Source organism: Impatiens glandulifera, chromosome 2 (genome assembly GCF_907164915.1).
Source record: "Impatiens glandulifera chromosome 2, dImpGla2.1, whole genome shotgun sequence".
NCBI classification, from domain to species: Eukaryota; Viridiplantae; Streptophyta; class Magnoliopsida; order Ericales; family Balsaminaceae; genus Impatiens; species Impatiens glandulifera.
The window spans coordinates 59,549,331-59,562,109 of record NC_061863.1 but is presented as its reverse complement, the minus strand read 5'-3'; the positions used below and the strand labels follow the sequence as shown (position 1 = coordinate 59,562,109).

Here is a 12,779-nt window from a genome sequence, read left to right as displayed (position 1 = left end):
TTTATTTTTTATTTTAGAAAGTGATCATGATTCACCGCAAGTCCACGTACAATCGTAATCGTAGACACTAATTTCAATTTAAAATATTTTTATTACTAATCAAATCTATAACTTTTAATATATTATTGGAGAAAACTTCTTACTTTTGAATTAATAGAATGAAAACCTTAAAAGACCTCAAATACATATTCAAGAGACAATTTTAAAAATGAATACTGCTGGAAGGATCGACCTAGCTTATAATATATCTCAACTTCAACTTGGAGTAATATTTACTTTTTTGACAAGTTTGTCAATAACATTAATATTAAAATTGGCTATGTATAATGGAATCTCATTTTTCCAAAATAAATATTTAGAGGACTTCCGAAATCAAATAAAAATGTAAATGTAAACATCTTGTTATTTTGTATGATCTACCTTGGAATTCTATAAAAGTCATTGTACCTTTTATTTGTCATTCTATCTTATCTTTAATTGCTCTATTTATATATATTCAAGTGGTTCATTTGCAGTCGCAATAAAGTTTTTTTTTTTAACAATTCTATTGAATTGAATTCCTCGGACATATATTGTGAAACAAGGGTTCTCATCGAAAGTGCATGTCGATTGAATGCACATCCTACTGATCAATTCACTTGGTTTTATCATCCTTATAAAAGTCTCCACAATTCACTTTAAATTAGATGAAACATTAACAATAAATTATATATGTACACTACTTATTTACCTATTCTTTACCGTCGTTACCTAATAAATAATTGAATTCGATAGAGATACTTATTTTGATTCGCCTACAGTCCTTTGTTTACCATAACAAGATTTAAATTGTCTTCAAAAAGAGAAAAATGGCTACGTTTATCTAACATGACCGAGTATTAAATAAAGCCACACTATATATGGACGTTGTCAAAGGACAATAAATTAGTTAAAATTTAGTTGAAATAAATCACTTAATTATGAGGCACAAGAAGTAGCCAAGCTTAATTATTTGAAAGAAAAACAAGTCTTTCTTTATCTACCAAATTTGTAAGATAATTGATTATATATAATGTGGCATTAATTAAAAGATGGCTAATGCTACAAAATTATTAAAGAGCCTCCATCTTTTGGGTGATAAATCATTATCAAACTTTAGTAATTTCTTAAAAAGTCATATCAAATATTGGTACGTATGTAATTAGGCTTGTTTTTATTTTATTTTTTATTATATTGATGTCGTTGAAGCTCAAAATAGGTGCTGGCCACATCAAAAACTTAGATCGTTTGGTTACAGGTTATTTAAATAAATAAAAAATTATTTAAAAATATTGATTTTTACTAATCTTAAGAATACTATTTTGGTAGTAAATTTTTTTAAAGAGTATTAATATATAATGATATTTAGAAAAGAAATAGAAAGTGTTTTAGTTAATAAATTAAATGTAATTTTAGTATTTTAGTTAATATATTGATAAAAAGAGTGTTTGAAATGATATTTAACTATAATTATAAGATTAAAAAACAATTGAATAAGTCCTTAATCTAAAACTATAAACTTGATTATAACTATGTGATATAATCTAATTTATAAAGAGTGTGGCTTCTTAATTAGTTCTTTTACACTCAAACATTTAATTTCTTAATATTTTTGAAAATAATAATTGTTTATACAATTTGAGGCGTGATACTTCAAATTGTTGATTGAAATCGATAGAATATGAACTCTAGCTAACAATTTGAGATTCTGAAAAATCCTTATTTATTGAATGTATTTCGAATTAATGAATAATATATAATATATATATATATATATATATATATATATATATATAATTAACTTTCTTGGAATAATGATACTGAGATAGTGGCTCTTTTAGACATATTTTTTTTAAAACTAATTTAATAAATATCTAAGTATAGTTGTTTTTACTTAATAGATATAAATTGTTTTTTTTAATTTGTAAATAATTGAATTCATATAGATAATAAATTAGAAGAAAAAAAAAACTTATTTGGTTGAAGTCTATTAAGTTTACTAATTTATTTTTTGGATGGGTTATTCTTAGAATTGGTCTTCCTAACTCTTATTGGACTTACCCTAGAACCATCTTATAGACTATAGAGTATTATATAGCCATAAATAAATGTGGATGATCTTGTAAAAAAACAATCATGGTATACTAATAAGTGAACCGGCCTTGAAGCAAAATATTGCATTCTATTGAAATCTATTTGAAAATGTTAATTGAAAATAATATTATTATTTTTTTTAGAAAATGATTTGAAAACAATATTTTTATAAGATTATACTTCAAATATTTATGAAGAATATGATTCTGATAACCAATATATCGGAAGAATCTCTATCAAATATTTTATGCGACAATAAAATTTGTCTTTACTCGTGGGTTGGTAAGTAACGCCGAAAAATGCTTTATTAAATGATCATTGTCCCTCTATATATATGATCAAAATAATTAAAAACTCGTACAAATTAAAAAAATTAATAATATTATAAAATGACCTACCAATTAAAGATTAATTTCAATAATTCTTTATTAAACAAAATAGAAACAATTTCAGATTTGACAACTTCATCGTCAGATTTGTTCGTGGAATGTACACATACTCGAAAAACATCATCAATATAATTAACGGAGATGAATAACAAATATAACAACAACTCAAATCTAAGTAGTGGAAAAAAAACAAGATACCCTTCAATTAGGGTCGCCCCGAACAACCCCGAAGTTTGGAAGCCTATGCGAAAAGAAAAAATATCTTATTTTTTATTTAATTTGTTATATTTTATGTTATATTGTAAAGAATAATAATTTTGTATTATATAATTTATATTTAATATAAATAATTTAAGTGAAATGATATAATATTTTCTAAAAGTCTTAGTTTCAAACATTTTTAAAGTATCTTTTCTTATAAATATTTTTGGAGCCTAGACGACTATATTGGTTTCCTTGCACTAGAGCCGACCCTACCATCAATGCTAAAACAGCAATCGATCGAAGTAGAAAAAAATTGATTATTACTAACAACTTCAACTACTCATCATTGTTAATCACCTATCATCTTCTTGATGCATTTGGTGCTTACTTAATTGATTGAAATTTGATATTTAAATATATATATCAACTTGTAATCAATTAAGTATGCTTCAACTTTAATTGTCCGGCAATCTCCAGTAACCTATTCGTCAAAAAGACTAACCGCCTCACATGAATCAACAATTTGATAGATATATCCGAAAATGACACATTAAATTATATCTGAATATCGAATACCGAATATATATAACCAAATAATATTAATTACAATATTTAAAATACAAATTCTCTATGTTTTCACTTTAAAAAATACAAATATAAAAATAAGTTACCATAATACTTCTAGAGCAAGCTTTTTATCGAAATCTATGGAAGGCGGCATCCTTTTTCAACCAAGATGAAGCAGGATACGAAACGATAATGCCATTCTCCAGCATCAGGTGTGAACATTTAAGCGTTTTCCACTTTCATTTACTTTGAATTTCCATCTCAAATACTGTAAATCATCCATTCCTCCGGATAACTTGACGATCTCATGATTGAAGCCATGCGTATTTTTCTTTTGCATTCATTTGCATGCTCTGTAAATCGGTGAAGGATGATCATCTGTACCACGATTGAGAGTCTCAAAGAAGAGAAATTATGTTTGATTGCAATTTCAATTTGTTCAATAGTATTGCCGAAGGTATACTTACTCCCGCTTAACCGATTTATTTTACATAGAATCAATTGAATTGACTTAATAATTTAGATGAACTCTACCAGAATTGGATTTAGGACAATTTTCACTGAGAATTAGCTTTCTGTTAGGTTCAAATTGATTTATGTTAGAGTTTTAGTTTGAATTTGAGACTAGTTAATTCTTATTAGTGAATGATCTGTAACAGTTTATTAGGTCATAACAAGCTTTAGTTGTTTTGATTTGTATTGAAATTGACCTACTGGTTAGTGCACATATTAAAGAAGTATACAGTGCAAATAGTTTATAGTGCATTTCAGCTTAAATGAAGTTGCATTGCATACTATAGAAGAACACCTTGTAACATAGAATTGTCCCTTTGTTATAATGTTTGTACCTCTTATTGGGGTATGACTGTGTGTCTGTGAGAATGAATGCATGCGGAAATTAGCAGTCACACATGGACTCTTCAGTATGTCTAGTTTTCTTTATCATTAATAACACATCTCTTGAAAGTTAATTCATGACTATGATAGCACATTGCTCCCTGACAGCATCCATATGAAGACAACATAACCTACCCACGGCTTCTACAGTTCTATTCACTAAAGCTTCACAGTAATTCTCATTCTAGATAGTAATTGTTTGAAAAATGGAGTCATTTTTTGCACTTCTCATTCTCACAAATGCAAATGCAAATGAAATTCTATATAGCATAAGTTTGAGTGGATTGGGTGTATTTTCTTTATTTAAGATTGGATGAGACTGACATTGAAGAAATAAACTATCCTATTAACCCAAATAATGTGTATTGGATTCAAATTTGTGGCATCTGTTTCTAACTTACATTTAAACAAACACAGCTACATATTAATTGAAAAAACAGTATTACTGTGTAGAAAATTGAGATTGAGAAAATATTATTTAGATAGTGAGTTGCAGTTTACATGAGAAATCCAGATATTTAAAGGACATTGAGTGTGATAAAGGTAAAGACTGACAACACTCAACATGCTGAGTGTAAACAAAGCAACATGTTGAGTGCAAACAAAATTGCATCAATCCAAGGAAGATGAAGAAATAATTCAACAATCTGTAATGGGCTCAATATATCTCCAACAGTTAGTGTTTGCTTGTTTGTTCAAAGGTAGCTGCTACTATATCAACTATGTCTTTGTTTGATGTGGCTTATTTGGATTAATCTATCATCTCATCATTAATTACTTCTTTCAAATCATTCCTTAAACTGCTTTTTGTCTAATTCGTTGTTAAATGGGATGTTTTTTTCATTCCAGCAAGCCTTCACAATCCTTGGTGTTATTGTTATCTTCACAAACCCACACTACTTGTTCAATCTCATGGATCATTATTTTGTACTAACAAACTGGAAAACACAAGATTGACATTCTCATAACTATTTAATGGCTACCACAACCATGTCTATATAACCAGAAATCAAATGAGTAGCTAAGCTAAACCCCATTTTGAATTGACCTATTTGAACCACCTTCTTAAATCAGTAGTAGAACAAGGAGACACCAGTTCACCTCCAATGCTTTCATTTGATCCTTGCTCCATTCCAACATATCCTGCTTGAACACTCTTGAAGCTGGGGCTTCTCAAGTTTTTCCCAAAACCACCACAACCAATCCCAGTACTATAATTGGGAACAGGGTGGTACAAAAGACGTTTTTTTGCTGATGCACCTCGTTCCCTTTCCCTTTCAGGTGTTGATGGCCTCTGTCGTGGGGCACTTTGTGATCTGAGTCGAGCTTTTGCAGATTCTGTTGTAGCCATGTAGTTTGGTATTGCGACACTGGCTGAAGCTTCGGCTCCATTCCTAGGTATGCAACCGCTTAGCCTACGGGTGGATGTTCCCAAACTCGGGGTATTGGATGTGGAGCAACTTCTTTCCTCCCTGAAGCTTCTAGGGCTTGCTGAATGAATCTGAAGGGGTCTCATTTTGGATGGAGAGGGCGTAACAGGTGGTTGATGATATGAAACTCTATGATAGTTTGTGCTCTGTTGCTGTTGCCTCCTCTCTGGCCTTTGAACTGAGGAACTGGAATAGCGATGAGGCATGAATGTATCAATCTCAACCGTCTTTATAAGTTCTCTTCTGTTACTCGACTCTTTACTGCTGCTCTCCCACTGCTTAGATGCCATCCATTGATCAAGCCAATTTGCTCTTTCCTCAATCTCCCTCTCTATATGATCTACTGCAGATGGGTTTCTTCCTGAATCCCATATCTAAACAGATGAACAGACAGAGGCTAATTACTTATTTAAAAATCTAAGCAAGAAGTTGAAGAGAAAGAGAGGAGATAATTAACCACTTGTTGAGAGAAGGCACAGGCCTGTGTTTTTTCAGGCCTCATTGCAGCTTGTTTTCTTGCTTGTAGAAGAGAATCAAGCTCTTGGAGGGTATGCGGGCATTCATCCCAATCATCTGTTAGGCTACTTCTTGCTTTTGTCTGTGAATATATATACCGAAAATAAACCTTTTTAATTCCTTGTGCAGCAGCAGAAGGAGTTTATGGAGAGGATGAATTAATTACCATCATTATAGATTTCCTTTCTTGAAGATAGTTGGATTCCGGCAGGCTATTGGACTCAGCAAACATCGACTTTATACTACTCCCTTCATACGATAGCCTTGCACGTTGATGACGAACTCGATTCTGCACACGAATCAGAGCCTCCATGCATTTCAGAGTTGATTTTGCTTGTTTTCTTACATTGTGTCCTCTAACCAAAGCTTGGAGCTTCACAATTCCCCTCAGTGCTTGTAGAGCCCTCCTTGCCTTTCAACCAGTATGTTTTGTTATTCAATCATTTATTTCTCTCTATTTAAAAAAAAAACTTAAATTTATTAATTATAGTACTTACAAGGTATCCTCTAAAAGCTGTCTGGATGATTGTGGCTGCAGTAGCATAGTCTTTCCTTATGGAGGCAGATAGCTGCGCTGAAGTGGGAGGTCTGGCCAACCGGATAATCTCAAGTGCAGCCTGAGCAGTTGCAGCAGCCACCGCAATGGCATGCCTTTGCTCAGAAGCCAGATTAGAGTCTGAAGGCTGCTGACCAGCATTTGGAGCTATCTTTTCTTCAAAAGGCTGAGCAGAATGCCCACAGGTATGTTTCCTGAACAACCATCGTTTCTTTTCTCTCTTCTGCTAAAAATATATCACCAAAAAGAGTGATAGGAAGTGAATAATACGGAAATGCATGATAGGAAGAGAGATGGAGGGAATGGTATCATCATACTTGTGGATTTTAGTTTTGGTCCCCAATGAAATTAAACATTAAAGCTAGTTTGGAAATCTAGTTTTTTTTTTATAAGAATAAAAATTAGACGTCAACGTCAAAGTTATAAGTAGAAATCATAGTTCAAATCAGAAGTTCCTAAATAGGCTCTATTGTTAAAGCCAACCCAAAAATAGATTAGAAATCTGTAGTTGATACTGAAATCATGAGCAACATAATATATATATGATGATATATGGATATGATGAAAACATCAATTAATTATATATACCTTCTCTTCTTCTTCTTCTTGTCGCTCATGTAATTTATCTCTCCTTATGTTGCTCTTTCTATCACGAGGATCCTTAGATGGAGACCTGAATGCATTTTTAACTAGTGTCAGCCATGAAGACCCTCCTTTCTTTCCCATGGTGTGTTTCTACAGTACATAGATAGATAGATAGATAGATAGATAGATAGATAGATAATGGTTTTATGCTAAAACTGTGAAGAGGAGAGAAACGAATGAGAGAAGGGAAGCAGCACCACCATGTTTATTAGTGCAGCAGAGTGAGAAAGGAAAGAAAGAAATGAGTAGGGCGGTTATGAATATATTCCTAGACCTCCCTCCCCTAGGAGTTTTGATTAAAAACTTATTATTACAACTAGCAGTACTACATTATTGTTAATAATATAGGGTGTTTTGTCAGATGTTGCCATGAATCGGAGATAGATATAGAGAGAGAGAGAGAGTGGGTACTGGGTAGTATTGAGACCAGTGAAAGAGCATGAGAATCCAAAAATATATATATATTCTAGCGAGAGGTCCTGTTGATGTAGATAGCTTTCATTTTTGGTCTTTAAATAACAGCTGACGAGCTCTTATAGCTTCACGTGGTATGTTCAGCTGTAGGACACCAGAGAAAGAGAGTGGAGGGAGGAGGCCTGGCCTGGACGAGGAGGGGGCTGTGGGGACACGGAAAAGAGTCATTTTATTTTTGTAAACAAGTACAAAAGTTTGAGAGTGTAGACTCGTACCTCTACACTCATGATGGATTTTAAAAACAATTGGGAAGAAAAAATGAGTTATAAATCTAATCCACTTCCCTATAAATCCTACTTCAAAATACGGTTAGTTCAATCCTACTCGTAAGAGACATTTGCATATATTCACTAAAAAAGCGTTACATGTACAAAGAGAAAAAATTCAACAAATGAGAAAAGTGACGCTTCACTTTTGTGTATAGACGTCACTTATGAATGAGATACACGAGGTGGATCGAATTAACCCAAAAATACAAAGGTGATGAACTAGTAATACAAACTTTCTAATGCGTATAAGAAAAGAAAACAGAAAAGAAAACAGGGAGAAAAATACCCATTAATTAACATAGTCCTCTAATGCACTCCCATATGTTATGATGTTCATGACTCATGTCCTCCATGTCCAATAGAATTCGGAGCAACATTTTTGTGAGTTTATTTTAATATGCGTGAAAAAGGTATGGTTTGGTAGTGTGGGTTATCTAAATAAAATAATTTATTTTTTTAAATGGATGGTATTTTAGTATTTTAATTAATTAATTAAGTGAGGTGAGTAATGATATTTTTTAATTAAAAATATTTTAATATTTTAATTAATGAATTAAATGACGTGAGTAATGGAAAAGAGTAAAATTTGAATAATGAAAAAAAATAAAATGATATTAGATTAGATTTAAGATTATTTCAATAGACATAACACATAACGGAATATTGAGGGTAAATAGGCCAAATAGGCTTACATGAAATGATGATGCTTTGATATATAATTTTTATTTTATTTTAGAAGGTTTATACAAAATATCCACTATTTAATAGAAAGCATTGTGACAGTGAATACAACCAAAATAAAGGTAAAAAAAACACTGTCAAAACTGTAATTCCAAGATGGAAGATGGGTGTAGGAGTAATTCCATGTAGACTGACTGACTAGTCAAAACTATTTGCATCTACTTCCCCCAACAACATAGATTCTCTTCCAAAAGGTAAATGTCTTTTACTACCATTCTATTTATGGTTGGATGGTTATATATTTATTTGAATAAATTTTGTATTATTTAAAAAATCTTGATTGGTGTTATTTTGAGAAGATTTTTAGTAAAAAGATTTAACAAAATCTTATTAATATATGATGATAAAAAAATTTAAAATAAAAGGTATTTTAATATTTAGTTAATAACTAAATGATTTTGATTGATGAGAGAATGAAATATTGTTTGATTACATTATTATTTTTTTATAAAAAACACTTAGGCCTTGTTCTTAAGTTTTTTAAATAATATATACAAAACTAATTTTCCAATCAATCCCTTTCACCAATCAAATCACTCATTTCATTAATCAAAATACTAAAATACCCTCTATTTAAAATTATTATTTTTTATTTTATTTATATAAATTAATACATTTTAAGTCTTTTTACCAAAAATAATCATCAATTCCTCAAAATCATCAATCATCATTATTTTTTTCCCTCTCTAGGTTATTTAAATAACCCCAATCCGAACAAGACCTTATAAATGAATTCTGATAATGATTTGTTTTCAGGGTGTTCAAATATCTATGGGTGGTCTTTTACAACAAAATTCAGCTTTAAAAAATAAATATATTTTTTTGATTAAAAGAGTGATTTATTTGTTTTTCCATATAGGTTTTTTTCGAATTGAAGTTAGAAAAAATAGGTTATTTGGTGAAAAGGCTTTAAAAAGTATTAAATATAATGAAAATTAATTCTTTTAAAAAAATTGAGGTTTGATTGACAATTAAGAAGATAAATGAAATAACCCAAAATGGAAGAAGGCCTAGATTTTGAAACTCATCCACCATATAGCCATTTTCTTGCTCATTGGTTAATCTTAGGGTGTCGACAAGGTGTTGCATGTGGACGTGATTGTTTGTCACGAAATAACTCTCTTTGTTCGTGAATTATTGCAACATCAGTCAACTGTTGCATTCACCTCATCAGATAGTGCATTTACAATTGGATTCGGTTTGTGTTATCAAAAACAACCTGAAAAAGGTTTCATTTTATCCAAACAATGTCATGATCATCAGTCAAGAGTTCTCTTCAATCTAGACTCATTCGGAAGGTTCATTGTCTTTTATCATTTTGATATTAATAAATCTGTCTCCAACTAAAAAAAGAGAGTTGAGTGTATATGAAGAATGAATAAGAGACTAAATAATCAAAATAAGGAGTAGAGATGTCATAGAAAATAATTAGTTGTAGCAAAAAGAACTGTAAAATGATTATATTAATATATCTTTTGTAATTAGTTACTCAGCCCATTCTAGTAGATAGAATAAGTTTCAAAAGTTTAACTTAATTTGAATATGAGTTGAGTAATTATATAGGTTGATTTTACTCACCATCACATAGAAGACCCCACAACTAATTGGACACATACACAACAAGATGTGATCAAAAACATATTTTTAATCTAAATGAAAAAAAAAACATCTTGGAACTCATCCAACAGTTCCATAGGAGGAGCTCCATGGGAGAGCAGACACAACCACCATTTGCATGTAACTCGGGAGAAATGGCAATAATTAATGTTATGACAGATCAAGAAGAAGGGTCTGGTCCAGGTCGATACATACATAGCTTTTTATTATGTGTATGACTGACCTAGCTAGACTTTTTCATTTGCTTTTATTTTGTTTCTGCAAACCCCTAGCTATAGCTAGTATTAGAATGGGGGTGATGTAGTAATTAATAGTATGGACCATGATCACCTTTTCACTTGTCATTGAAACAAGTCATGAGATATAGTATAAGGCTATCCTAGCTGGCTATCTAGCTAGATGACTTGCTTATTGGTGCTTTGTTTAAGCCAAAATGGGAGAATACAATCTCATCAATAATCTAACATTCTGATTACCGTGAAATTTGGCAGTTTCTCTTCAATAATCTAACAGTTTGATAAACCTGGATTATATTATTGACTATATATTGAAAAAGTAAAAATGAAGTTATATAATATTCTTATACCAATGTCTTTGCTCTTTCGGTTAGATTTAGTTATAATATGTATTAATGGTTCTGATAGACAATATCTGCATTGAAATTGTAGCTTTGCTGGTTGTGCTTTTTTTAGTTTAATCAGCAAAATGTCACAACTTAATTAGCTAGAACCCTTTACTTTCTTTACAAGTACTTTGACGAAATATTAAATCTTATAATTATAATAGAAGAATAGTCTGATACAATGGAGGGTTAGAAGACTTGAGAACATTCACAATGACTTCAAGAATGGATGAAATTGGTTTAAGGCTCTATCAAGTTTATGATTTTATTTAAGGATGCATGGAAAAAAGGTCAAATGGGAGCATGTTTGTAAGCCAAAGGAGGAGGAGGGTGGACTTGGCATAAAGAACTGTATGTAATGGAACAAAGCACTCACATATAGACATTTTTGGGCTCTTGCAACTAAAGCTGATTCATTATGGGTAAATTCAAAATTCCTAAAGCACGAAACAACAAGTATTTGGACATGCAAAATCAAAGAGGGTATAGCCAAAGGTGATGGATTCATAAATTGTGTGTTTAAATGTGGATTTGTTGCTGTTTTCTACCATGCCTGGAATGCTAGAATACATACCAGAATTAGGAAGGATGATGGGCAACAAGTTTGGAGGAATGTTGTTTTTGATTGCAAGCCATAGTTCTATCTAGTAAGCCATTGGGCTAGGGAGACCCATCCTCCCAAGTCCAGCCTAAAGTTTTTAAAATCATATTAATAACTATTTTTTTAAGCCCAAGCCCAACAGAGTATTTTATATATTAGCATATAGATAGATCTTAAGATATTTTTGGGCCAAAGGCGAGGAGGGTCTACATTCTTACTTTTATTAAAATAGTAAAATATTTTTATTTATTTATATACTTAATGTTTTTAATCAAAAAGAAAATTCCATCACCCAAATTTACATTTTTTAAATAATTAAAAAAAAAATTGATACTAAATATTTTCTAAACGATATATTTTAAAATGTATATTAAATGTCCTGAAAATTGATTTTAAATTAAATATAAAAAATAAAAATAAAAATAAGAGTTTATGGAATTATTCAAAACGATGAAAAGCCCGCGGGGGACCATGAATTAAAAAAAAAGAAAAGAAAAAAGAGAACTGAATAGACAAGGATCGATATTATTGGCCGTTAGATTGGAATAAGACTGAAAGAACAATCGACGGTCCAAAGATGAATTAGACGAAGATCGAGAGTTATTAATATATATATCTGTATAAACCCTAGAAGATGATATAGAGAAAGAATAGAAAATGTCTGGAAGAGGGAAAGGAGGAAAGGGTCTTGGAAAGGGAGGCGCAAAGAGACATCGTAAGGTATTGAGGGATAACATTCAAGGAATTACGAAACCTGCCATTCGGCGGTTAGCTCGAAGAGGCGGCGTGAAGCGTATAAGTGGGCTTATCTACGAAGAGACGAGAGGAGTGTTAAAGATCTTCCTTGAAAACGTCATTCGTGATGCGGTTACATACACGGAACACGCTCGCCGGAAAACCGTAACCGCCATGGATGTCGTCTATGCTCTCAAACGCCAGGGTCGTACCCTCTACGGCTTCGGCGGTTAAACGCCATTTTAATTGTTTTGTTTTGTTTTGTTTGGCTAATATTCAAGTTATCAAAACAAATCTATTATGTAAACCCGATCATCTATTATAATCTAAAGTTTGCATATTATTATTGGGTTATCTTCAATTATTTAAATAATTTTTATTTTTGTTTTCGTTTGGAGTTAAAA

The 12,779-nt window shown here is 31.2% G+C and overlaps 2 protein-coding genes across 2 annotated transcripts; one reads left to right on the top strand and one right to left on the bottom strand.

Moving 5' to 3' along the window:
* Positions 1-5,011: 5,011 nt before the first annotated feature.
* LOC124925086 (protein IQ-DOMAIN 17-like) lies at positions 5,012-7,397 on the bottom strand. Its single transcript, XM_047465059.1, has 5 exons — positions 7,260-7,397; positions 6,613-6,897; positions 6,282-6,527; positions 6,060-6,197; positions 5,012-5,973 (listed from the first exon to the last, which is right to left on the bottom strand). Exons 1-5 carry the CDS (start codon positions 7,395-7,397, stop codon positions 5,218-5,220), a joined length of 1,563 nt encoding a protein of 520 aa, XP_047321015.1. The 3' UTR covers positions 5,012-5,217.
* Positions 7,398-12,282: 4,885 nt separating this feature from the next.
* Positions 12,283-12,729, top strand: LOC124927177 (histone H4). The gene has a single exon (XM_047467540.1). It carries the CDS (start codon positions 12,298-12,300, stop codon positions 12,607-12,609), a length of 312 nt encoding a protein of 103 aa, XP_047323496.1. The 5' UTR covers positions 12,283-12,297; the 3' UTR covers positions 12,610-12,729.
* Positions 12,730-12,779: the final 50 nt, after the last annotated feature.

Bases quoted from the DNA above. Each gene is read 5' to 3' on its own strand.
- LOC124925086 (XM_047465059.1), bottom strand. From the start codon at position 7,397: ATGGGAAAGAAAGGAGGGTCTTCATGGCTGACACTAGTTAAAAATGCA. The intron at 6,528-6,612 runs GTAAGTACTATA...ACTGGTTGAAAG, and splicing joins CAGCTTTTAGAGGATACCTT to GCAAGGAGGGCTCTACAAGC. The intron at 5,974-6,059 runs GTGGTTAATTAT...TCATCTGTTTAG, and splicing joins CCTGTGCCTTCTCTCAACAA to ATATGGGATTCAGGAAGAAA.
- LOC124927177 (XM_047467540.1), top strand. From the start codon at position 12,298: ATGTCTGGAAGAGGGAAAGGAGGAAAGGGTCTTGGAAAGGGAGGCGCA.